The sequence below is a fragment of the Toxotes jaculatrix genome, chromosome 9 (genome assembly GCF_017976425.1).
Source record: "Toxotes jaculatrix isolate fToxJac2 chromosome 9, fToxJac2.pri, whole genome shotgun sequence".
NCBI classification, from domain to species: domain Eukaryota; kingdom Metazoa; phylum Chordata; class Actinopteri; family Toxotidae; genus Toxotes; species Toxotes jaculatrix.
The window spans coordinates 13,391,209-13,418,321 of record NC_054402.1 but is presented as its reverse complement, the minus strand read 5'-3'; the positions used below and the strand labels follow the sequence as shown (position 1 = coordinate 13,418,321).

Genomic DNA, 27,113 nt, shown 5'->3' with positions numbered 1-27,113 from the left:
AGGAAATTAATTCAGAAAACACAAGAAAGGGCAGAAATAGATTCTTCCTTTGATTAAAAAAAAAACAAGTATAATCAGTTTTGACTTTATTAACACAACATCCCTAGCAAATTGCATGCAACTCTGTATTGGAAAACAATACATAATATAGTATATGTAATAATATATATGTAGTAATAATCCTCCTCACCATAGATTCATGTTTTGTTCATTCAAACTCTCTCTCCCGCTCTCACTTCTACACCAGCTGAGGTGCAGCTTTTTACGAGTCTACTCAAACAATATCTGCCATCCTATATCAAGCTAATTTAACTAAAATAGCAATAACATTATTGCACTAGTTTTGTCGATGCCATCCTGCACGTACAGAACATTGTTCTGCATTTTGGAGCCACACTGGCTTTGTGAGCTGTGCTTAGACAGTTATTGAGCTAACCAAAGGTTTTAGGAGAAGGATTGAGAATTTATACGACATCTCACATAACAACAAGGCAACTCGACACCAGAAAAACATACTCAAACCTATACAAGTTCAGCAACATTTGAGGGCTTAAAGTATCATAGTGGTGGCTTAACAGAAAAACAACAGAAAAACACACATACGCATGTTTGTGTTATTAGCGGGGGCAAGAGGATCAGTGGCAGAGGTAAAAGCAGAAGAAGTGTCAGAACTATCACAATGTAATTTCTAGACTTCCACAGCCATGTAAAATATCCAGCCATGGTCCACAAGGTGTGATGGACACCCAAAGTATGAAAGAGTCAGAGAGAAATAATTATTAGTGGCACCACCCTTCCATGTAAAAGACAGTAAAATATGAAGTCACTGTTTATATAACGATGTATACAGAAAACAAGATTAAAAATTAACTTTAGTGTGGGACCTGCATGTAAACGGTGTGTTTCTATGTGTTTAGAAGGGGTAGATAAGGTAAGCAACCAGGAGCAATGATCTACACGAAAACTAAACTTTTTGATCTTGACTTTAAGATGTAACTGCTGTTTTGTCTGCATCAGGTGTAAAGGATAAATAAATTGGTGATTATCAAAAGGCCCATCACATCTCGCCAAAGACATTTGCATTATTTCCTGGGAACTTAAAGCAGTAGTGGGAGATTAAGGTGAAATTAAATGAGGCTTAATTACTAATTCTCACAGTACACAAGACACATTGCATCAAGTAGTATGTCTTAAGATGTCTCACTCCAAAACAAACCAAGTCATAACCCCTGAAAATGCCTGACAGGAACTACAAAGTGACAAAGTGTTAAGTTATTTAAGTGTTACAAAAGAAGCAGGAAAGGGCAATCTGTGAAAAAAAAGAAAAAGTTTCATTAGACAACATGGTAGAAGGCCTTGTACATAACTCATGTGGGTGTAACTCATAAGAGACAATGAAATGATTCCAATGAAAGACCTCCCACTGTGGCTGAAATGTAGACAAACCAGATCATCCTCACACTGTGTATATAAGGGTAAAGTGAAAAGATGAAAAGAGTATGACGGGAGAGAGAGTCTTGATTGATGTTTTATCACTTGAGACAACCCTGAGTTTGCATGTAATTACTCTAAAGGTGAAAGTCCCTGACAGTTGCTGCTCGAGGAAGGAAAATTCATAAATCCCAGAGAAAAGATTCTACAGCGCTCACAAAAACAATACTACAAAGTGCTTTCAAAGATGATATAATAAGACATTTTCTTTTATCTTTTTTTTTTTTTTTAAATGTATATGTGACCAAGTCAAACAAGAGTGTGTTTACTTGGGTGGGATTATGGGTGGTGAGACATGAACCCTGCTTAGAGATGGGATAAAGTGGGTGCCTCTGTCACAAAGATATAAATGTTGACTGTAAACATCACACATCCATATTATCTTTTTGTATTTGTATTAAGTGTGCTATATAAATGAAGTTTATCATCATACATTGGACCTAATCATGAACATAATACTGAATTTTGGTTGGCATCGTATTATTTCTCTGGTACATCCTTCACAGGATATATCATGTACATTATTTTAAATGTCTCAAATGCTTTCTCATGCAAGCAAAGGAAACTGCAATTCGTACTTTGCCTACGATGAGTAGACAACTGTGTGTTGCTGTTCCAAATAAGATCCTTCATTTGTCAAAAACAAACTTGGTAACAAACTGAAGGACTGGTTCGCACAAAGGGAAACCGCCTCAATGAAAACCAGAACTCTAGCATTCAACAAAAAACTCTTTGCCAAGCATCACAAGTAATTAATGTCTGCTTTCATTTTCAGCATTGCTCCATAATTATTTCTATCCAATTGACCTGAACGGTAGAAGGGTGTGTTCACGTTAGCAGTTCCAGTTACTGTCACTGAATTCTGCTGAGAGGACGAGACTAAACCTCATTAAATGTCAGATATCAACAACAAATAACCATGTCTTACAGCTTATAGAGCTACTTTGCTGTAGTCAGCTAATATGCCTCAATTTTAAATTACTTAAATTAGTAGCTTTTAAATCAATTTCTCCTTAACACCGCATTAGAATCATGAGTTATTAAAGTATGTGAAAATTACTGAAGGTTTCAAAAGATGTAGCGTTGACTGTCAGGTAGTTTAGCACTTAAATAATAAACATACAAAACTGACTCTAACACATTAACATTAGGATACTAGTTGTCTTTTCTGCAGCCATCTCATCTGCATCCTCTCCCATTCCTGTCCTTCACTGCATAATATGAAATTATATTTATTAACTTTTTAACTGTTTTATTCTATTCTAGGGTGCCTGACCAGATCTGATCAGAGACTACAGATATAACAAAAGAACAACAACAAAAACAGCATTTTCCTCACCCAATTAACCAAGAAAAATAAACTTTGTGCACACAGTTAAGGCCTTACAAGTGCCAAGTCATAAAGTCCAGATTAAAAAATATATTTTAAGCTCTGACATTTTAATGATTATTATCAATTAAACTTTGAAGTAGTGTGTTTCAAGATGTCGTTTTCTGGTTTTTAAAAAGGCTGACTCCAGTGTTATGACTAGAAACTGGACTAGTTTAGGACAGTACAAAGGCTTTGAAAAAGAAATTAGAACTAACTGTTAGGAAATCAAACTTATTAAAGTATATACAGTACTGTGCAGAAATTTAGATGTTTAGCTTTTCATTCCAACTTTTTTTCCAGGAAGTGTAAGGGTAGCAACACTTCAAGCTAGTCTGAGTCTGAGAATGGGTCTTAGCAAAAACAGATGGACTGAAGTGTAGTTCACCTCTTCGTCCAGGTGGCGTTGCTAAGTCCACGTTTTAATGTGCTCCAGTATCGCTTCCTTAGTGTAGGTGAACTGGTGGATAAGTTACCGAGAAGCTCGTTTTATTTTAACCAAACAGAAACACCAGCGAACAAACTAGCGTTAGCATGACTAGCTAGTTAGCAACACGGCTACATCGTTACAGAAACGAGTGGAGAGCAGGTTAATGTTTCGCATGTGTCCGGATACTCTGTGAATACTAAGTTGGAAACGTAAACACAGTTCATGTTTACCGTTAACCCGGTTCGACATGGACGAGTCCGACACCGCAGCCATCCTTCCCGGCGATGTCCTGAGCGCCACGTCGGCGGACGACCAAATGTCGAACTCAGTGGGCCACAAAGACGAGGCAGACGTACGGACCACCGGCCCCCGACGACCACCGCTTACATGCCCGCTGCCGGTTTCAGTGGAGCCAGTGTTGTTCCTCTCCATGTTTTCTCTGGCCCTGCAGGCGCCTCTGTCCACTCAGTATCTGTGGGACCGCATCAGCGAGGACCTCGGCTACAACGGTTCCAAGAGGTCGGAGTGCAGCAACGGGTCCGTTCCCCCCGACCCTCTTCAGAAGGTAGCGGCAGTCAAAGTCTGTTCACGCTTATGCATAAAAAAAAAACCCCACAAGATTCAATATCATATTAACATGAATGACTCCCAGTGAAACCAGTCTGCTGCTGCTGGCTATAGTCGCTATGGGAGGGGAAAAGCAGTAAAATCACCCCTTTTTCTGTTTTCACACATATAATAAAAGTTTTAATAAAGTATTAAATAGTTTTAAAGTCTTACTTTTAATTTAGTTCAGATTTGACACGTCTAGTATGTGATTTGAGTGGGGGTAACAGCAGTGAAATGGCCCCTTTTTTGTGTTTTATTTTTTTACTTTTTTTTTTTTTTTACTTTATCATTAAAGTTTTCTCAGGTTTCACAAGTTTCATGTATATTTGACTAAAATGTGAAGTAAAGAACTCACAGTTACTGGAAAAAATACCGAACAGTAAAGTTTAAACAGTTATTGATTAATTGACTAGACTTCGTTTTGAGTTGAGACATTAAAATTAACAATGAATTTAACCCAGTAAAGGTTTTGACAAAGAGGAACAACAGTCACAAGTTAAAAGTGAAGCACCAGGGATATGATGAACATGCACAATCTGAAGGGGGACGCTGATTCTTTTAAAATTTAGAGCCAGTAGTAGTGCTTTGACACATCAGCATCTCAGTAGGCAAAAAATAGGCGTCTCAGATCTCTTAAATTGACTTATGTGTCATCACGGTGTACCTGAGAATGATGACATCTCCACCCTGTTACCTTTTTTTTTTTTTTTTTTTTTGTCAGGAGGTGGAAACCTTAACGGCCCACTGGAACCTGTACATCAGCCTGGGCGGCTTTTCTGTAGGCCTGTTGGTGGTGCCTTTCCTGGGCTCGTGGAGTGACCTCGCAGGTCGCAGGCCGGTCCTCATCCTCCCCAACCTCGGCCTCGCGCTGCAGGCAGTGGTTTACTTAGTGGTGATGTACCTGAAGCTGCCTGTGGCCTACTTTCTGGTGGGCAGACTGCTTAGTGGCCTTTCGGGTGATTTCAATGCCATCCTGGCAGGCTGCTTTGCATACGTGGCTGATATCAGCGACAGAAGGTCCCGCACCTTCAGGGTGGCAGTGCTGGAGGCCTGTCTGGGTCTTTCAGGGATGATGGCCAGCATTATCGGTGGGCAGTGGAGGCGGGCACAAGGGTAAGAAACATGTGTTGCTGCACACTCACGTTATTTAGAGAGGTATCACTGAACACTTTGCTCCAAAATTTAACACTATTTATATGTTTATGTCTGTATCTAGGTACATCAACCCATTCTGGCTGGTCCTGGCCACCAGCTTGGCTTCAGCTCTGTACGCTTACCTGTTTGTCCGTGAGTCTGTCCTGCCAGACCCAGGTGTGAAGCTCCTCACCATTCGCCACCACAAGGCCGTCTGGCAACTCTACTCAACAGGGGGCAGTAGCAGTGAGAGTGGTGGAAGATTTCACAGATGCAAGCTGTGGCTTTACACACTGTGCTTCTTTCTGGTGGTGGCTGTGCACTTTGGCAGCAGGGAGCTGTACGTGTTGTATGAACTAAGCTCGCCGCTGTGCTGGGGGCCGGCCCTCATTGGCTATGGATCAGCAGCTCAGCATCTGGCCTACCTGAGCAGTCTGCTGGGCCTGAAGATCATGCAGCGCTGCCTGGAGGACTCCTGGGTGGCTCTCGTGGGTCTGGCCTCCAATATTATCGGGCTGGTGGTCTTCTCTGTAGCTGACACCACCCAACTCATGTTCACAGGTGAGAGGCTCTGGAGTGAGTTAATGACCTCCAGATGTCGTCTTAAATTATGTGGGTGGTTGAAAATATGTTTTTCTGTTTAAAATGTTTCCTATTCATAAACAAAAAGAAAGTCAGGACAATACAAGTGAGATGACTTAAAACCCATAATTACTCCAGTGATAAAATCATTAATTTATATGAGCAATATTAAGCATATTCTGTCTTTTGAAGACATGACATGACATATTTATGATGTTTTAAAACCCTTTCCTGGGATTATCCCTTTTGAAAATTGCAGATCACACAAAATAATTTAATGACATTGCACTGAAATTTAATGTGCCCTTTTTATTTTTATTATCCTCCATTGTTAGTGGTTTTCTAACACTACCAGAAGGTTTTGGAAACATGCACACTCTTGTTGTGCACGGGTGAAAATGATCTCACTTTACCAGCCAAATGCTGCTATGAAGACAGCTCAGCAGGTGATAGACTGAACAAGCTGTCAAACTGAGTGTGTTGGCAACCTTGAGCACCAGGCAATAAAAAAACTCCCAAGTATCCTCCTCTCCCCTCCCTTCTAGGTTTTGTGAAGAAACTTCTCTGCTCATAGCTCACGGCAATAATTAACATTACCCACAAAAGCTTTAAGTGTGCAACACAGTGAGGATTAGTTGCATAACAATGTACGGCCCATCCCATGACTGAATGGGAACAAATGCATGCATACAAATATAAAAACAGAATTGAAACTGTTAGCAATAGTCATAATCTCTTAATATGGCTGCAATTTTGGGCAATAAAATTTGCTTGAGAGATGTTAGAGAGTAAAAATGTTTTAATTTCTCTGTTGTCAGGTTATGGTCTGTGTTTCCTCTTCATGGCTTCGACACCTGTGCTCAGGTCGAAGCTGTCGAAGCTAGTGGACCCATCAGAGCAAGGTCGGTGACTGATCATGTACAAATACAGTTGTTTTTTTTAACACAGCGAGCTGTGCGATGATGTAAGATATTCGAGGACTGTTTTGAAACACTACATTGTGTGTAAACGAGTTGTGTATTGTTTAAATTAGTCTGAGCTACATTTAGATCTGTCATGGAACTGTTTGAGTTTATTTGAAGCATGTGTCCCTTTTTCACAACGGACAGCTTGTGTCCTGCAGGTTGTGTGTATAATTGTGTTTGTGTTTTCTTCCAGGTGCCCTGTTTGCCTCTGTTGCCTGTGTGGAGAGCTTATGCTTTCTGGTGGGAAGTGGTGTCTTCAACTCTCTCTACCCAGCCACCCTGCACTTCATGAAGGGCTTCTCCTTCCTTTTTGCTGCTATCATCCTCATCATCCCCGCTGGAATAATTGGGTGAGTCTGCTCTTGTCTCACGGACTGTCTTTTTCCTTGTTATTAATGGTGCATTCTAGTTACAAAAGCAGGAAATGCTCAACAAATTCCCATGAAAAAAATGAACATAATAAAATACTCAGTTTTTTTTGTCTGTGTAGGACCCTGCAATGTGTAGAACAGAGGAGAGACCACAGAGACTCCACACCATCCTGACCTGAGGAAATGCAGAGGGCAGGGACCCGTCCCAGAGTTAAAGTTCATCCTGGTGTTAGTGTGTGAGGTGAACAGCTCTCACACAGAGACATCCATCGTGTTCATCCGTGATCCTGGGAGCGACTTTTGTTTGGGAGCTCAGCGAAGGGATTCTTCAAATCTAGTCACACCAAAGCGATCAAGACCAAAGGGTGAAGAATCAGCCTCCTTACTGATGTCTCTGAAAAACCTCTTTCATCCTCGTAATTAGATACTAGACACTGGGGTTTTGTCAAATGTTTGCAGGTCCTGAAAACTCACATATAATGAACAAGACTTTGTACATGCTTTTATTTAGTGATTTGATACAGCTTCAGTGCAGCGTAATGAGAAGGTGCCTTACATTTCCGGTTTTAATTAATTCACTTCAATAGCACACAAGTCCTCAGTTGTTCAAGAACATAACAAGTGCAGCGCAATGTGTTTTCAGAGATTCATTTATTCATAGCAGCATTTCAAGTCACCTGACACAGTTGTGGTTCCTAAATTCAGAAAGTGAGACATCCGTGACACGCTTCTTGTTCCTTCCTGAACAGATCACCACTGATCACCACATTGATCCTTGCTTACCAACACTAGTTACGTATTGATAACATTATAATGTTGTTGGTCTGAACTTAGTTGAGTTTGTTAGGTGTCATAGTTTGTATGTAACTCTCTAACTCCCAGAAAGGAAACTAATAAGTGGGTTTTTCAAAGTGGATGTCAAACTTTTGTACTTTTACTTTAGTAACATTTTGATTTCAGGACTTTGACTTGAAACAGATTATTTCTACACGGTGGTATTGGTACTTTTGCTCAAGTAAAAGATCTGAGCACTGTGCAGTATCTGCCTGCAAATTTCAGTGAAGAGTCGGCTGCGTTAAAGGGTTATCCCAAACCTGAAGTGGCCCGTAAAATTCCTCCAACAGTCAGTACCCTGTAAGCAGATCGATCATCTGCGTCCAAACCCAGCTCTCAGTGATCCACAGCAGACAGAGCTAAACTGTAGCAGCAACCAAGGATTACTGAGTTACACCTTGACCCTCGTCCCTCCCTCCCTCCTTTTTCCATAAAGCAGATAGCACAGTCCAAAGTCCCCAAAGAGTCCCACTCCAATCCACCACTACCACCGCAAGCAACACTGGATAGTCCCAGAGCACAGGCCCAAAGCCAGCATGCACACATGGGTCATGTCCTTGTTGCACATACAGGGAACAAGAGCTGCTCAGTCAGCTTTTAAAATGCTCAAAGGGAAGTTACGAGGTTAAGTGAAGCACAGTATTAACTGAACTACTGTGAATTGATCTACATGAAGATTATTTTTGACACCGGGCAGCAGTTTGGTCGGATCATGTGGTTGCAGCCATTTTTCAGATGAACTGTGTGACCTGATCAATAAAACTGTTCATTCTTTATCACAATAACTTCTGTGATATTAATAAGTTCCAGTCACTTTATACTGGATTAGAACTGAACCCTTTTGGATAGTTTGTGATAAAGATCAATACATTTTTATCTGTTTATATGTCACGTGTAATCAAGTGAACCTCAAATAAAGGATTTCACTGTTAACTTTTATTACAACACATTTTATTTTTTTATCATAATTCAAATAAAAAACTTAATTCTGTTTGTTTCACTCTGAGATAATAAAAAAAGACATGATAAAAATTAATATCCTGTTTGACGATCAATTACACTGTGCATTTTTAATAAATGATATGAGGTGGACATTGGAGGCAAACAATATTAAGGCAAGATCAGATAAAATCCCTGCAGAACAGCAGTAGCATTCAGGCTATAGTATTGTAATTTTATAGAATAATATGTGATCAACACATCCTTTGGTTTTGTTTTAATGTTTGATGTATGCAGGTATAGTATAGAAGTTATTTGCCGCTGGTCTTTTATATTATCACAAGCTTCAGTGTATCATATTGCTGGATTTCGCCTTGTTCTTACTATACTGCTTCTATTAAATACACTGAGGGAACAAGGATGAAATTTCAGTAGAAAAGCTGACAAATAATTACTCAACAAATTCAACATGGTGATTAAAACTGCAAGTCAGTAGTATTAAATCATAGTTTAATGTATTGCACTGTATTTCGACGGTAGTCAACAAGACACTGTAAAACAAATGGAATCATCAAGTTACCAGTGTATTTTTGCATTGTAGGTTAATTAATGTATACTTTTTTATCCACTTTCCAGAAGAATGGAACTGTTTAATACTATATGCATGTTTTTCATTGCCTTTACACTCCTTACATCTGTATTTACTTAAATTAGGGGTGATGTTTTACAGTATGTAGCTCATTTACTTCTGTACAAAATGCCTCCAGCTTAGATTATGCCCACCATGGATACTCTCATCATGAACTCAGTTTCAATGCTAGCATTTTTTTCTCTTCAACCACAACCTAAACATTAACACCTGCTTTGGTCCTATGGATATTTAGTATATGAGTTAAACAAAAGATGATCGGCTATCATTTTTAGGAAGACAGCAGTATTAGTGGATGTCTCAGAAATTGGTAATGATGGTTTTGCTGGGTGACAGTGACGGCTGATCTATCACAGTTATTTTCCTGAGAGACAGAAGGCAGAATATACCGTACCTGATTACACATATACAGCAGTATGAGGATACTAACATTAAAGGCTTAGAGTTTATTTATATACAATCTGAACTCCCTTTTTTTTTTTTTTTATTTCATTTACTGTTTGCCATATATTGGGTCTATTTATATTAGGTCTTCATGTGAGCATGTAATCTAAACATATTCAAATTCACTTCACATGCATTTGGCCAGAGCAGGGGAAGCTGCCGGCCGGTTCACCATAGGCCATGTGGAATTTGGCATCATGAAAAGTTATTGTAGCTGAGTTCAAACTCTGTTTATGTCAGTTTATTTCTTTTTCTGTCCTTTGGAGGCGTCTGGGCCGTCAATTTGGTCTTGTGGTCCTTTCAGAAAGCGAAGGATCTTGTCAATTGTGGCCTCCTGATATTCATGGGACCATCTGTGTCAAAAGAAAGTAAGAGGCATTTGGTGATGTGCATTACAAGTAAACTAGTTTCTTCTAATGGATGTTTTACACATTTGTTCAACACTTGTCGCAAACAATAAAAAGTGAACTCTTGTTTTGATGAAATACTCATAAAAGAAATATGAGGCTTTGAAGTATTAAGGCATTAATAATGTTTCCGTGCAGAGTATATCAGTGACTCACTCACTTGATGCCATTGAAGTTGAGAATTGCTCTCATGTCCTCTGGCAGAGACATGGGGTCCGGCCACATGAAATTATCTGTGACAGGGACTATGTTCTTCTTACAAGCCAAGGCCGTGACTATCTCCTGCAAGATAAAGGGTCATTAAATGACAAGAATCATCCGTACAGTAAAAACATTTTTTTAAAAATCATCTGACCCCTTGTGTTGTTTTCTACAGTCTGTATGTGATGGATGAATAAAATTGTACAGAAGACAAAGGCTAGTGAAAGTGACAATAACTTCACATGACTACTTTACATTTCCTCACCTGGCACATTCATATTTGATTTTAATTAACTGTGATTTTATTAATTCAGCTCACGCATTACTTCAGCCCTCACATTTAGACAATGGAAAACCTCTGACCTTGTGCACCCAGTCCTTCATGGCACTGTCACCCATGCACTTGTCGAGCGCGCTGGCGGACAGGACCAGGATGAAGTTACGTGCTCGCTGTACGCTCTGAATCAGTTTGTCCTCAAATTTGCCGGCCTCCAGCTTCTCCACGTCTATGAAGACGCTGTATCCTCGAACCTGCAGGTGGACCTTCAGAAGGCTTGGGTCAGGGCAGAAAGAAAAGAAAAGGTGAAAAACTTTTACAAAAGGATGAATAAAGATTTCCCTTACGCTTATACATTCAACTTCTGTTTCTTCCATTTCTGGCTTTAAATTAACACATTTTCCGCTCCTGGATCACCTCTTCCTCTAATCCTGTTTCAGTTCTTACCTGGCCAGTTGGGAGCCAGTTGTCCGACGGTAGCTTATGAACACGTCGGGCCCTGGAGGCTGGGCATCTGTGAGGCATGGTTTTAAAGGTCTGCGGCTAGCAGACAGTATCTTGGCTCTGTGGACTCCGTTGTCTACGTAGCAGTCGTGCTGGAGCTGCTGATCGGTCAGGTGCTGGACGTTGTTGCGATCCACGCCTGACTGGACCAGACCGTAGGTGTACTGTCTAAAACGAGGGTCCACTTCAACTAACCAGTCGGCCATGTTGTTTGGGTCACATGTGGCGTAGTTGGCGTATGTTTTCAACACGCGCAGATCTCTCAGAAACCTGGAGAGTTGAATTGGAACGGCAAATGAAACAGGGTTTTGCTTTTGCTCAGATCCTTGTGTTCAAAGGTTTTTAGTACTTGCCTTTTTCGGGTGAGGCCTGCAGTCATGCCCAGATCACTGCTCAGATCCTGGTCTGTGATGTTCAGCAGGAGGTCTCCGTCCACCTGAAGCTCCTGTTTAATAAGACAGAAATATGTCAGTCACATCGCTGAGAGACCAACTATTCAACTGTGAAGAATGTATGTCCCGAAGTAGAACTCTTTGATGTTTTACCCACCAGGAAACGGTCACAATAAGCACTGAATCCAATCTGCTGCAGCCATGTCTGCACCTCACAGGTTTTCCAGTTGGGAACACATGACAGGATACGTTTTGGCACTTCCTCTCCCATCATGTTCAGCGCCCGCTTAGCGAGGACACAGGCTGTACCATTACTGGAGTACATGACGATTCTTTTTAGGCTCTGCACCGCTCCGATCTCTTGAAATATCTTCAAACAGGACAAATTCAGGTTCAGTCACAACAAAGCTACCACACACTATTATCTAAAAATATTTAACTCTGTGGAAAGTGGACAGTAACTGCACCTTAGTGTTGCGCTGACGAGACTTGATACTGGTCTCAACACAAAAGTAAAAGGCTGCAATGCACTTTCCCTCCAGTCTTGTGCCATCCAGCAATGGTAAGAGGTGCTGCAGATCGGATGCTGTCTTCCCCTGCATGCAGTCCGCACTGTCCAGTAAACTGCGAGCAAAGTCATCTGGATCCAAAGATGCAATGAACGGCTCCACCAGCTCCAAGGTCCCAGATTTCACCACCTCCTTCTCAATTTCTTTGTTTGCAGCTAACACAGTCACAGCCAGGCATGCATGGAAGCGAATAAGTTCATCCTCTTTGGAAAAAGCCAGTGGGAAAAGCCACTCAGCTGCCTGTTTCTCGATCATCCACCTCTGACAGCGGTGGCCCCCGTACATGGCACAGTTAGCTAGGGCCACAGCGCAGTGCCGCAGCACAGTGGGATCTGTACCCCGGCACCAGAAGAGGAGGGCATCCAGGGCACCGTTAGAGATGAGGTGGACGGACGTCTCCTCGGTGTGTTTGAACATGTGCTCCAGGATCCCAGAGACACTGCGAGCGAGCTGGGCGTCTTCCTGCTGTCGAGTCAGGTTGAGGATGACCCCCAGACCCATACGAGCCACATAGTCTCTGTCAACAGAAATGTAAATATGAGGACTAAACTTGACTCAGAGAGACAGTAATTCCTGAAAAGATAGGAAAAAGATAAAGACAGAACAAAACAAGAAAAAATGTCTGTGTGTGTGTGTGTGTATTGCACTGCATTATTTTATAAAGTGCATTCAAGTTGTTTTGAATATTCCTGTACAAACAAAACACCTGTCTGACTCAGTCCCAGCATAAACTGAGCAACAGTATCTTCCAAAAGGTAACTTTGATCTAACTTTCATTGAAGGCTGCTGTAGCATTACACTGTTCAAGTGTTCACGTTATTTTGTCCACCCTTTGTACATACTGTACCTGTTCTCTGAGATCAGTATCTGCTCCAGTAGTTTTGCAGACTCATAGGTGATCTCCACAGCAGGTGTCTGCTGGAGTTGAAGCAGCAACTCCAGGCCTCCATCCAGCCGGATCCTTTTGCAGATCTCCTCGGCCACCTGACGGCCCACAGTGGGCAGGATCCAGGCCTCCTCCACCAGCTGAAAGATCTCCGCGATGGCTCTGCGGATCTCGTCTGAATCAGCGCTTTCCTTGCCTGACTTCAGCCTCCTGATGGCGGAGCGCAGGGCGGGGAGTGAGGTGTCCAAACTCGCCTGGACGTCGGCGTTGATGCCCGGGGAGACTGCTCTGGGGTCGGAGCCGGACCCGCTCCTCCCTCTCTGCAGCCGGCTGACATAATCCGGGACCGTGAGTCTGTCTGAGCTGAACATGATGGAGAAACGTCGGTGGAGCCTCCACAGGAAGAGCGTCAGAGTAAAGAGCATCTACCGGCAAATAAACCGGCGTGACCAGCGTATGTGGATGAGTACTGGCCTTCAGTGCTGTGATGTGTTTGTTCCCAGTCCTTTCAGTCGTATCCTGTCCGTTGTCATGTAAACACAGCCTACTACCGCAGATGCGTCGAGCGAGGCCTCAGCTGCAAATCAAAAGTGACAGCTTTCACCAGATTGCATCACCTCTCTCTGGATGTCATCCCCGGCAGTAAGTCCATGCAGACTCATCAGCAGATCCTGAGCTGCTCAGAGGATGTTTACGCATAGTCCACAGCCGCTGTTGTGTCTCAGTAACGGACTTAATACCAGTCTGTATGTAAGTAGTGTCCTTCAAGGGGCTAAATCTGAGCACAAAGGGTCTCAGACTGAAAGGCCAGGAAGTAAATCCTACTTGTTTTCCGAAGAAAAAGAAAAAAAAAAATAAAGAAATATTGTAATGAAGAAATAAACTATTGTTGTCTGTTCCTTCTTTTGCATTCACAGAGGCTTTGCAGACAAAGAAGGCCTGTTCATCGCATACGGTCTTTATCTGTGCCTGTAGCTTGTTTCCGGTAAAAACCAAAAATAAAATACAAAATGTGTCACCGCCTCGATAGCACCACCTGACCTATCGTATCTTCAGGTTAGTAACCGCAGGCTGGCTTCAGACTGGATCTTCAGGGGTCTGCACCGCCCACCTGCTCCGAATACTGCCGGCGATGTACAAGAAAAGAAGCAACCCCCCCCTCCCTGGTCCTCCTCCCTCCTCCTCCCGCCTGCCTGCATCACACAGCCGGTCAGAGCGTGCTCATCACCACGCTCAACACCGCCCGCCCCCTGCTGGAGGAGCTGGAGAGAAAAACCTCTGAGCTTCACCTTCTGTTTCTTACATTGTGCTGTGTATGTGTGAAGAATGGAAGCATATATCACTAATTTATCGAGGGAGTTTAAATAAATGATATGAAGACTTATATGGTGACTAGAAACTCACTTATGAGTTTTCTAGCACAGAGACATTTGATGACATTTCATGAATATCAGGCTTTTGGTGAAGGATCACTGCAATGTTATGTTCAAGTAAAATAGATTATTTGTGCTAAAACTACTGCTTCAGTCTTGTGGGGGATTTTGATTTAAAGATTAAGATGTAGTATTATAGTAGCTAAAAAAACATGCTGAATAAAAGAGTCAGAGATCAACAGATGATCACACGGCTCAAACTTTTGTTTCCTATCGATCCCTTTCTTTCTGTGTCTCTGTTTATTTGCTCGAGTAAGACAGAGCTTTGCAAATAAGGTTAGAGTAAACAAGGAAGTGGGGTGACTGACACATGTTTCCAATGATTGGGAGCACACGGTCCATCATTACTTTCTCATTCTGTCCTCTCACACAGCAGAGGCAACATGAGGCTGCAGGCCGTCCTGCTGCTCGCTCTGCTCGCTGAGGCTTTTGCTGCAGAGGGTAAGTACAACATTTTGTTTTTTTAATCTGTTATAAAGTTCATGTAGTTATTGTAGACAGAAAACGAAGGAGTGTAGCTAATTGTTGACTGTTCATCCTGCAGTGTAGAGTTATTACGTTACAGCCAGTGTTTCTGTCTCAAATATACTGTGTCTTGATATATTTGACATGACATATTTATAAGAATTAGGACTGCTACTAACAATTATATTCTGTATGAGTAAATTTAATAATTTTTAAAAAAAATAATTAATCAGTTAATTCTTAAAGCCTAAATTTCAAGTATTGATACAGGATATGATAAGCAGGCATAAACTACACAGAGAGGAAAAAATACTATTAATAGGCAAAGAACAACATATCACATGAGCTGTAATCAAATCAAATCCAATTTAACTTTATTATCCAACATGGGAAGTTCATCAGGTCAGAAAAATAAATCACAGAAGAAACTGTGTAAAAAAAAACATCAAATAAAGCAATAGAGACAATCCATTTTCTTTAACTGTCACCTCAAGAGTCCTGTATGGGTCGCTGTGAGAATGGCTTTGACTCACAGAGGAGCTGCCAGTGTGACTCGATGTGCAAGTATTACAAGAGCTGCTGCTCTGACTTTGAGACCACCTGTGGCATGACGAGTAAGGAACCTCTCTGCCCATTTGTTTAAAGTCATCGGCCAAAATGGTGCAGCAAAGGATGGTCGCTGATATCACTTTTATCCCCCTTCAGCTCGTGGAGACACGTTTGTGTTTGCAGAGGATGATGATGATGAGCTGCTTGAAGACACCACTCCCTCCCCTCCACCTTCAGCACAGTCTTTCACCACAGTCGGCCATCAGCTGCAGCCCACGCAGCGGCCTGTCTCAGACTTTGGTCACAGATCACAGCAACACCCAGAAACCACACTGGAAATGGCCAAACCCCAGCGACCGATGGACACCATATTTCAGAGAGTCCCTGTTAGACAGACGACACCCATTTCACAGACAGTCCCCCCTACACACATGGTCCCATCCACAACTGAACCCCCTGAGATCAATACAGCAGCTGAGACGACCACGGCTCCCGTCACAACAGCCACCACTGAAGCCCCCGACCCAGACGCTGAGGTCTGCAGTGGGAGGCCTTTTGACTCTTTTATGCAGCTAAAAAATGGCTCCATATATGCCTTCAGAGGTGAGTGACTGGCAATGTAGCCCTCTAATATTCAAATAAAGTAATATGACATTTGATAAATAGCAAAACTTGGGGTTTCTTAGGGATGCGGATGTGTACATTTTCCTTTCGCTGTAGAGGAATTATGATAGTATATGTATAGTATATGATCTTTCTGTTTTGGGAGAACATGGTTATGAGCTTGTGTGTTTTCTAGGGGAGTATTTTTTTGAACTGGACCAGAAGTCGGTCCTTCCTGGTTATCCAAAGCTCATCAAGGACGTGTGGGGCATCGACGGGCCAGTGGATGCTGCTTTCACCCGTGTCAACTGTCAAGGGAAGACGTACATCTTCAAGGTGGGGTATTAATGGGGTATTAACTTCCCCAGTTAACAGTATGTCAGATCACTGCTGTTTAACTGAATCAAAACTTTCTACAGGGAAACAAGTACTGGAGGTTTGATAATGGTGTACTGGATGAGGACTACCCTCGAGATATCAGCGTGGGCTTTGATAAAATTCCTGATCATGTGGATGCAGCTTTTGCTCTCCCTGCCCCTGGTCACCATGGAAAAGAGAGAGTCTATTTTTTCAAAGGTGCAGTCAGATATTACACAATCAGTCCATTTATTTCTATGAAATATTTTGTATATTGAACATTTGATATTGTGGAAAATACTATAACATAAAGTGACTTTGGCATGTTGTTGGTGTCTCCAGGGGATCAGTATTACATGTATGAGTTTTTGCACCAGCCGTCTCATGAGGAGTGTATCGCCATGTCTGAGAGGTCCCCGTCCACACTGTTCAGGCGCTACACTGACGTATACTACAACAACTATGAAAGTTTTTTCAGCGAGCTCCTCTCTGACTGTGAGTTGTGCTGTCACTAGTCTTTTGTGCTGGTTTGGAGTGGAGGCAGGTGTTGTCAAATCTACATCTTAATGTTTTTCTGACCTTCTTTAGTGCCTCAGCATCATGACAAACACCACTTCATTAACAAAGACTGGAAGGGCCTCAAGTCTCCAGTGGATGCTGCCATGGCGGGCAGAATCTATGTCCCTTCCTGGAGGTCAATGCCACGTCGCAACTACTATGACCTTGACCAGCAGTGGGGTCAACAGCAAGGCCAGCAGTGGAACCAGCAGTACGGGCAGCAGTGGGGTCGGAGGAGGCAGAGCCGTTCACCCTTCTGGGGCTCCATGGCTGAGAGGGGGATGAACATGGGTCAGGAGTTTGCTGAAAGAGGCATGGAGATGGGTCTGAGGTTGGCAGAGAGGAGGATGGAAATGGAGGAGAGGCTCGGACGAGACTGGGACAGACGGTGGGATCAAGACTGGGACCAGAACAGAAGGAGAGATCGATACGGCCAGAACAACAGAGGCAACTATGACTCCAGGGATGACAGGTCGTACTGGGAGCCACCGAGGAGCGTGCCCATTCAGAGCGTCTACTTCTTCAAAGGAGGTAACACAGTGGGGAGGGGCGGACTCGTTAACAGAGTGATTCAGGTTGGGAAATGTCAGACAAAGCCATTTAACACAATATTTATTCACTTAATCTTTAGACCACAGGACCACAGTCAAACTGGAGTCAACACTACATGTGCACAAAAGTGTACAAAAAACAATTGAAATATTGAAATAACAATAAGGGCTGCTCAAACAGTTATACCTTCTACTGATCAATCAGTTTATCAAAGTCCAAAACCTAAAGATGTTTCATTTACAATGACACAAAACTGAGAACAGCAGCAAAGCCTCACATTTTATATTGGTGCACTATCAAAGGCTCATGGGACCTGAAATCAAATCAAATCCAATCTAACTTTATTAGTCAAAGGAGGATCTTCATTTGGTCAGAGGTGCAAAGAATACACAGAGGCCGTACAGAAGTACATCAAATAAAACAACAGAGACGATCCATGAAAGAATGATACCAAAGAAAAACTGTACATCATTGTCTCGTGGCGCTGCTACCACCACACTCTTCCTCAATACCTAATGCTTTCTCCTGTCCCTCCAAAATAAAATAAAAAATACCGTCTTTCTGATTAAGTCACACACACACACACAAAATCTCTCATGCACAAACTACTGCAGTTATGACCAAAAAACTTTTAAGAGGTAAAAAGTAAATAAATGTACATATGTAGCGGTTGAATGGTCACAAAATAATCACTGCGTTATCTGTGTGTATGTTCAAAGGGCGAGGTGGTCAAAACAAGAGAGGGGACCCATTTAACCCCAAGAACATGTCTCAGCTTTTTCAGACAGGACTGATGAAAGAAAACCTCTGTGAGCTGAGTTACAGATGCAGACAGCAGCTGGCAGAGGGGACAGGAACTCAGTAATTTTATCAAACTTTCCCCGGCTGTGTCCCACCACACAAGGCTTATTATAACTAGTTTCACATGCTGTGTGTTAGTCCACATGAGAAAGAAAGAGATGCTCAAAATACCTGCAGTTCCCTTTTTGCACTCACAACTGAACTGATTAATAAATGAGTGTTTTGATAAACGCTAACTTAGACTAAGTTTGAGCACTTTCCCAACACAACCAGGAGCTGTTCCGATACAAAAAAATTAATACTTTAACTTCAGAATAACAGTTGTGACTGAAGACAAAAATGAATGACTCTTTTTTTCTCTTTTTTTATGTGTTTTCTAGATAAATACTACAGAGTGGACCTCAGGACCAAGAGAGTTGACCCTGCCATGCCTCCATATCCCAGACCCATTGCCAAGTACTGGCTCGGCTGCTCAGACACCACTGGGGCAGAGAAGAAGTAGTTTCATATATTTTAGGTATTTTAATACGATCGTTTGTACTAAATTTGTGTATAACGTGATTCGTTTTCAGTCAGCCAGGCAGTGTCGACTGTGGAAGGTTGTGTCAAACATGTTCAGTGTAACACATAACTAGCTGCTCAGAAACTTATGCAAATATTGGAGATCGGCGCCAGTCCACACACGGCTTGTCATGGCCAAAGTTCAGCTGGTTGATCTTCTGAACCCCGCAGAGTTATCATATCTGTTCTTAATATCAGTTGACCTACTTTATTAAAAACAGCTGTAGTCAACTGTGGGCTGTGTTTTAATAAAAAAAAAACATGTATCTTCACCATTTATAAGGCTTCATGTTTTATAAATTCATAGCCTGGCACTTACTAGTTTCCAGTGCATAATAATTGAGGAGTTTGTTATTTTGCATCCATTCAAAGACCAACACAGACCTGTTTTCTAAATCACGTATACACAGAATTTATTTTCCCATTATTAATTATGAATATATACACAGTGATATAGAAATATTAAACACTCATGAGATGATAGAAGTAAGAAAAATTCCTAAATTGTAGTCATGTGTTTTTACACAACAGCAGCATTGTGTGACTGTCATGTCAGAGGTCGGACTGTAGGGACAGGTGGGCTCACTTTGACAGTAGGTTGCAGATGTGAAAATATTTTTACTATTTCAGTTTCTGACATCTGCTGATTGGTACACCAGAGCAAAATTTAATACTATAATACACTGACAGAAAAACTCAGTTCAGTTTTCAGTGGCTTTAGACACATGTACTCAGGATGTACTGGGTGCTGATTCAGAGTGAGTCACATTTGTTGGCATATTCACCGTGTTACAGTCCGTTCTTACTTGTGTTTTCATCTGTGACTAATAAAACATCAGTAAAACAGGAACACATGCTTAAACCATATTCACTGGAATTAACCACACAGTTTGTCATACTGTGATCGGAGACGTTCATCACAGCTGTAATGATATTTGTGTCGTACATATACTGGTTTACACAGTAAGTGCTTGCCTTTCCATTAAAATTAATATTCTCCACTTTCCAGTCTTCATGTTTGTTTATCCTTTCTTATTCAAGAAGCAAACAAAGGCCCAGATATTACAGTACTTCCTTAGAGTTTGGGCTAAGGGATTGTGTAGTTTTGTGATCACACATGCTGCATAAACATCAATATGTGAACTACATTTCTATATAACTGTTAACAATAACACCATAATTCAAGATTTCATGGTCACTGAGTTTGTGCCTGTAACAGTGATGAGCTCAGGAAAATAAATATGCATCTGTATTAAGATCAGACCTGCTGATGACGTGGTTAGTCAGAGGTTACGAATGGTTAATCATGACGTTTTCATAGCAGGGCTCATCATTCACACTGACCACCACTCCTTTATTGGCAATGACCTCTGTGAGACTTGCAGCGTCTCCTGCTGGTCCCACGGTCAGGTAGTGACTCTCAGTTTGTCCCGTGCTGGAGTCCTGCCTCGTGTTTCCCTCGGCCCTCGGGTCTCCCTCAGCCCTCGAGTCTGATCTTGAGTCAGCTGAAGCCACCTCTGGCACGCTCTTCAAAATGGACGACAGCGGGCGCCTCGAAGTGCCGCTCTCTGATGGTGGAGTGTCATTAGCGCCCACTGTGTCAGAGGAGTTGTGGGAGGCGTGCTTCCTCCTCACTGGTTTACATATGCCACCCTCCCCTCCAGTGGGCCCTCCCTGCTCCCACACACTCGCCCGAGCTCCAAGCTTCTTCCTGGGTGGTTTGGTAATCTGTTCACCTCCCTTGGACTTGACAGTCTTACCAGACTCCTGCTCTCTTTGTCTCTGGAGGCTGCCGAGTCTTCGCAGCATGGCCTGAACTGGACCTTCGGAGTTTGTCTCCGATATGGGTCTACCTGCCTTACCTACCGTTACATACACTGTGGTGACCTTATTTGAGGCCCCCACCTGAGAATCAGAGCCAGATGTTGGCAGCTGGGTGCCTTTATGAGCAGCTGCGTTGGACATAGTCCGTCTTCTTCCAGACAGCCCGGGGACCTGCAAGGTGGCTCTGGATGGGGGTCTTTCTACTTCCTGGTCCCCTGCCTCACAGTTTGACTCCTGCTTGTCTGTCGCTTGCACATCCACATCGTCTTCCCTCTCCTCACACTCAGCTGCATCCTCATCACCAGTTCTAGCTGAACCCCCTTGACTTTGGAGGGCAGAGAGCATCAAAATCCCCCAGCTGGATTTGGGTTTGTTGCGAGGAAGAGCACCAGGGTCCTGAGCAGAGCCGCGCCTTTCCTTGGGGCTGAAGCGGGTGCCCTCTGCAAAAGAGACAGACGGCCGCTTGGACTTGGCAATGCTGGAGGTGCGAGGTATGTTGAAGGGTGAGTTGATGTCCTCACTGCTGAAGCCTGATGGGTCTAAGAACATGTTACACTTTGAGCTCATCTCCTGGAACTCACCGCCTGCCACTGCTGGGATGTCTGTCAAAGAGGACAGAGATAGACGACAACAGCGCAGCACATAAACACTAAGTTTAAAGCAAAAATTAAAAGGCAAGTTTGCCGTGGACGTTCTGCTCACCACCAAAAGAGGGCAATGTAAAGCTTGGTGAAAAGCATCCCTGCTCGTACCTTCTCTTGGAGGGACACAGTAAAGAGCTTCTCCCTCCTCTTCGTCACTGTCGAAGGACGACCCCTCTGTCACCCAGCCGGAGGAAGGAGGCTCAATGAAGCTGTGGTTGAAGGTCAGCTCTGGGTCATGGTGAGACACTGTGTGTGCGTGGCATGAAACCAGATTAGGACTTGTGCTTTTTTTTCCCCAATAACTAAGGGCTGCAGCCCTTAAAAAGAAGTGAGCTAGTGATGAACAGTTACTGTACAGTAAGTGACTGGTTAAGCAAAGTGACTGAACTTTACCCTTCAGCAAGTTAGGTAATTATTACAGTTCATAATTCGTGCACTCACTCTTCCACAGAAAGTGAAGGCTGAAAAGTACTTGTGTGTAGCCAACATGAAGCACAACATAGACACACTGAACAATAACTGTATTCACTTTCCCTGCAGGAACACACTTGTCACGAGTAGATCATAGTGATTTACAACATGGTCTGTCCTGCGCTGTGCTGTCCTTGCATCTGTGTGCAACTTTTGAATTAAGCTGTTTAACTGTATCACACTATAATTACTGGTGTAGCCAGACTGACCGGTGACACGAGGCAGACTAGAGGACCAATTAGAGATACAGGGGAGGGCAGCACTGATGTTTGCCAGGACGCTGTAGACGTGATATTTCGTCCGAACGGACAAGCCTCCATCAGCCACAGCCGCCCTACAAGAAAGAAGGTTTATATGGTGAGTTTCACACTATAGCACAGTACCTCAACTGAATTTATGTCGACTCTACAGTTGATCCACACTAATAAAAACCTCAGAGATTGAAGGTCACCTGAAATGTCTCGTTAATGTAAGTTTATTCAAATTTCTTAGAGGGATTTTAGAATGATAATAATCAACAGACATAAAGAAATTAAAGTTCACAACATGTTGGAGCCTGCATCTTTGTCATTGGTAAGCGAGGTACAGACCTGTCTTTGCCATCAACAGGGGCTCCTCCACAACACAAACAGCAGCAGATCACAGCCAACAGCAACAGGAGCAAAGGCACCAGCACGCCTGCTAGTACAGCACTTCTACCTGATACACACACATACACATAAACACATAAAAAAACATGTGATGCCCTTTAGTTTTATACACTAATCCATGCCTGATGGATGGATGGACGTACTGTTGGGGCAGGCTCCAGTGACTAAGTGGCAGCCGACCCCCTCACCGCAGTCGCAGACAGAGGAACAGTTGAGGCCAAACTGCAGGGCGGGGCAGCTGCTGTTACAGCTGGAAAAAACAGAAAATCACGTAATTATACTGCATTACACAACAAACTAAAACAAACAAAAAAAATACCTGTGCATGAAAACCGCATCTAGTTTAGAATTTTAGCCTCATAGGAGAGAAAATTAAAGGGATCATAAAGGAGGTTCTGCATGTTTTAACCAGCAAACCTCAAATTTCATATACTTAAAAATTACGATACTGCCAACTATAATGTTTTATTTGCTTAAATTATACTTCTGTCTTGGTTTGCAAACGCCCCCCTTGTTCACATTAAATTTTTCATGGTTGTTTCCTCTCTGTCTTCTGGGTTTGATTTTATGGACCAGAAACATTGCTTTAATTTCTAACTCTACCAGCCAGCTTACCTCTCTCCCTGAAAGCCTGGCTGACAGATACATCTTCCTGTCACGTGATGGCAATTGCCATGGAAACAAGGGCTGCACAGGGAGCGGCAGCCATCGCCAAACGTCCTGTTGGAGCAGGCCTCCTCACACCTGGGCGACAGGGAGCAACGACCAAGGACACAAATAATGAGGACACTGATCTCTAACCCAAAGCCTGAACTGATTTGCCCTCTTTTGTAGATATTGCCCCGTTCATTTAAGGACCTAAAGACATTACACGCATCTTTGTCACATGACACACTCGCCCTCATTTTCATGGTCCATAAAAATGTGCTCACAAACTTTGACCAAAAACTGCAAGGATCATACCACTGGTTTTCTATGTACAATAGCATATTGATTACAAACTGCATTAATTTCATGATTCCGCCAACTTTAAGCTTTAAGGTCAGGTCAACTATTTCCATTCATTGAATATTCAAAAATCAACATGTAAAGTAATATTGAATTTGTTTGGGTAACACCATATTTAATGGGTTGTGTATTTTCCAGCTAATTTCCTTGAAACTTTCTTTGAAACTTTCCTTGTGGTTTCCTAAAACATAGCTGGTATTTATAAGGAGCAGGTACTTAATAAATGTTGCAATTAACACTTTCTCCAACTCCCTGCGTTGGCCTTTCTTGGAAATAGATGACATATAATCATTAGGTTAAATTTTTAGAAAAATACGCCAAAAGTTTCCAGAAGAATTAGCTTGAAAATACAGGACCTGCAAATAAATAAAGAATTACCAGTGTTTGTTGGTCAAAACACTAAAAATTCAGTATTTATCATATAACCTCCAGTGTAACTTAGGTACAATATGGCCAAACATGCTCACATACGCACACATATATGCACACCTGGGTCCAGTCCATCCAGGGTCACACCAGCGACATTTCCCGGTTTTTGGGTCACAGGGTTCATTGTTCCGGCAACGTGGACACTTTTCCCGACAACCGTCGCCATAATAACCAGACAGGCACTGCTGTTTGCATTGTGTACCGTTCCAGCCGGGTTCGCAGGGGGCACAGGCGCCGTCAGTGGCAGAGCAGAGCTGGTTGTCTTTACAGTGACCACAACTAAGGACAGGGGATGAATTCAAGAGAGCCACACAGAGTTTATCATCAGTGCTGCCCTCCAATCACAGCACTGGAACCACACAGGTGTAAACAGACTCACCACCTACTTTATTAGGTACACCTGTTCAACTGCTCGTTAACACAAATATCTCATCAGCCAATCACATGGCAGCAACTCCATGACATGGTTAAGATGATCTGCTGAAGGTGTCATCAGAGAATAGTGTTTACAGAGAATGATCCGAAAAAAAGAAACCATCCAGTGAGCAACAGTTTCCAGAGGTCAGAGGAGAATGGCCACATTCAGGCAAAAGGGCGGTCCAACCCAGTACTAGTAAGGTGTACCTAAAAGAGTGACCGGTGAGTGTATATCTACCTTTTACCTCCACACACACACCTACCTCATTTTACACCCACTGCCATACTTCCCAGATTGACAAGGCTGGTTACAGAAGACACCCTGGTACCCCGGGTGGCACCGGCACTGCCCAGTAACTGGGTCACAGCTGCTGTGTGTGAGGTCACAGTTACATTTCCACTCACAACTGGGTCCCCACCAGCCTGCCTCACATTCACACACACCAGTCCGCTGATTACACTGCGACAGAAAGCAGTTGCAAGTGATGGAGCATTTCAGTGCCCAGTGTCCTCTTTGGCACTGACAGCGGCCTGTCAGCTGGTTGCAGCTGGGGCCCACAGAGCCCCCGCTGACGCACTGGCACGGTTTGGAGCAGGTTGGCGTCCACCAGCCTTCATCGCAGGTGCAGTTTCCGTGGACGGGGTGGCAGTGGCCATGGCGGGCGCATTTGCACGTGTACTGGCACAGCGGACCCCAGCGGTTGGGGTTACAGGTGCATTCACCAGTGACGGGGTGACACCGGCCATGTGGGTGGCACTGACACATCTGACGACAGTCTGAAGCCCAGAACTCAGGAGGACAGCCTGATAACAACCAAACAAACACATAACATACATACAACACTAATACTATACAAAATGATGTGTAACCACTGGAATCTAACTAAACACATTTACATAAATATATTTGCTCATGTTCAGTAAGATTTTGAGCCACTTGTACTTTACTTGAGTGTATTCAATCTGAAAACTGAAAACAGAACTTGGTTTTTCTCCTCTCCTCTCCTCTCTCATTAATCATGCCACAAACTCTCAGATTTACCTTGTGACAATTTGGAGGAGCCAGCCCCCAGTGCAAGTTCTTTTATCTCTCATACTTAATGAGTACATTAAGCTGATAATATTTACCAGCTTACCAGATCCTAAACAGTCTCTTTTATATAAAAAACTGTAATATTTAGTGTAATTTGTGTGTCAATTACAGCTTCAGTTGTTTATTGTCACTCACGTGTTTTGCATTGAGCTCCAAAGAAGCCAGGTGGACAGCGACACACTCCAGGATACACACAGATCTCATCCTTTAGGCAGGCCTGCTTGCCCTCACACACAGCTACACACACACACACACACACACACACACACACACATACACACCAGTGAATGTGAAATGAGGAAAACAAAGCCAACATGGAGGCAGCACAATTTCTACACAGTGCTGTCCATTAGAAGAGTTAAACTCACGTATAGTGCACTCTTTTTCCTTTTGACGCCATCCAGTGCAACAGACAAGGGTGGAGGGGTCCCTGAATATTCAGAAAATAATCAAATCAGCCTGACAAATATGAAACTTAGCAAGTAAAACACAGAAAAGAAGGTGGAACTACACCCTCATGGCACAAAGACTTGTCACAGAAACAGCAATAATATCCAGATTTTTTTCCCCAAGTGGCCCAGGAAGGTCAAAGTGTTTTGGTCACGAGCTTCTGTAAATAGTTCCTGTTGTAATCGCTTAACCAAAAAGTGAAAAGACAACGGTATGAGTGAAGGTGAAGTTTAAGAGTACCTGACATCGCGGCAGACATTCTTCCCAGCTGGATCCAGTGTGTGTGAGGAGGACAGCGAGCAGCAGAGCAGAGCACTCAGAGCTCTGAAGAGAAACTTCATCTCCACACCGGTCCAAAACCAAAAACCTGGGGCCTAATATCTTTCTGTCTTAATGTCCAATCTGTTCCTTACTTTCCTCACAAGAGGGGAGCACAATGAGAGGCACTATCTCTCTGTCTACCCTCCACCCTTCCCTCCTTCTCCTTCCTTCTCTCTCTCTCTCTTTTTCTCCCATGAGTTGTCTTATAGCTCCAGTGCAGCCAGAGGTCGAAGCCCCCGGGTTTCCTCTTCCCATTTCCTGGGGAAGTCAGAGCCACTTCCTTCTATTCAGCCAGACACAGAGCTTTTTAAAGATGGTTGAACACTAACACACAAACCCCGCCGCACACACTTGCAGGGCACACATACACACACCCCTGATGTTTACTTTTTTCCCAGAATCTGTTGTTAACAGTCTTCCAGGAGATGATGAAGAAAGGCTTCGTCCTCCTTATAAGTCATGAAAATCAGTACAAAGATGATCACGTGATCACTTTGAGTTCCTGTAAAAAAAATTTGTCATTCAAAAGCAGCACCGTGTGCTACACAATACTGTCTCTTATTTTTCTTGAACCATGGAGGAAAAATGCATTGAGATTATTTTTCTGTTCAATATAAGTTTATGTTGAATGGATTTTTATTCAGTTTCTATATCACAGAAAATCCATTTTGATTTTTTTTTATCACATTTTCAATAAAGTTGACTCACATTTCACTGGCGTTCTTAAATGTGTTTTTGTCAGCATAAACTTTCCATTAAAAACATGCTTACAAAAATAGATTGCAAACACAGTAATTCAGGAAAAACATAGTCTGATTTATAGGTCATACATTGTCTCTCAATAAATACAATACAACTGGTCTGTCTCAGTAGT

General features: G+C 42.8%; 4 protein-coding genes across 4 annotated transcripts; 2 read left to right on the top strand and 2 right to left on the bottom strand.

Annotated features, from left to right (window-relative positions):
• The first annotated feature begins 3,334 nt into the window (after positions 1-3,334).
• Positions 3,335-8,815, top strand: slc46a1 (solute carrier family 46 member 1). The gene is made up of 6 exons (XM_041045922.1): positions 3,335-3,855; positions 4,621-5,012; positions 5,116-5,594; positions 6,434-6,517; positions 6,774-6,930; positions 7,071-8,815. Exons 1-6 carry the CDS (start codon positions 3,538-3,540, stop codon positions 7,123-7,125), a joined length of 1,485 nt encoding a protein of 494 aa, XP_040901856.1. The 5' UTR covers positions 3,335-3,537; the 3' UTR covers positions 7,126-8,815.
• Positions 8,816-9,807: 992 nt separating this feature from the next.
• Positions 9,808-14,200, bottom strand: sarm1 (sterile alpha and TIR motif containing 1). Its single transcript, XM_041045919.1, has 8 exons — positions 13,015-14,200; positions 12,066-12,684; positions 11,756-11,968; positions 11,560-11,651; positions 11,150-11,476; positions 10,789-10,978; positions 10,385-10,506; positions 9,808-10,170 (listed from the first exon to the last, which is right to left on the bottom strand). The coding sequence occupies exons 1-8, from the start codon at positions 13,476-13,478 to the stop codon at positions 10,059-10,061; spliced, it is 2,139 nt and encodes a 712-aa protein (XP_040901853.1). The 5' UTR covers positions 13,479-14,200; the 3' UTR covers positions 9,808-10,058.
• Positions 14,201-14,831: 631 nt separating this feature from the next.
• vtna (vitronectin a) lies at positions 14,832-19,933 on the top strand. Its single transcript, XM_041045920.1, has 8 exons — positions 14,832-14,927; positions 15,446-15,565; positions 15,657-16,103; positions 16,300-16,439; positions 16,523-16,679; positions 16,803-16,955; positions 17,049-17,549; positions 18,752-19,933. Exons 1-8 carry the CDS (start codon positions 14,870-14,872, stop codon positions 18,871-18,873), a joined length of 1,698 nt encoding a protein of 565 aa, XP_040901854.1. The 5' UTR covers positions 14,832-14,869; the 3' UTR covers positions 18,874-19,933.
• Positions 19,908-26,392, bottom strand: scarf1 (scavenger receptor class F, member 1). The gene is made up of 11 exons (XM_041045918.1): positions 26,159-26,392; positions 25,837-25,898; positions 25,604-25,705; positions 24,639-25,179; positions 24,019-24,237; positions 23,137-23,265; positions 22,665-22,771; positions 22,462-22,570; positions 22,081-22,205; positions 21,509-21,646; positions 19,908-21,358 (listed from the first exon to the last, which is right to left on the bottom strand). Exons 1-11 carry the CDS (start codon positions 26,257-26,259, stop codon positions 20,223-20,225), a joined length of 2,769 nt encoding a protein of 922 aa, XP_040901852.1. The 5' UTR covers positions 26,260-26,392; the 3' UTR covers positions 19,908-20,222.
• Between the last annotated feature and the right edge of the window lie 721 nt (positions 26,393-27,113).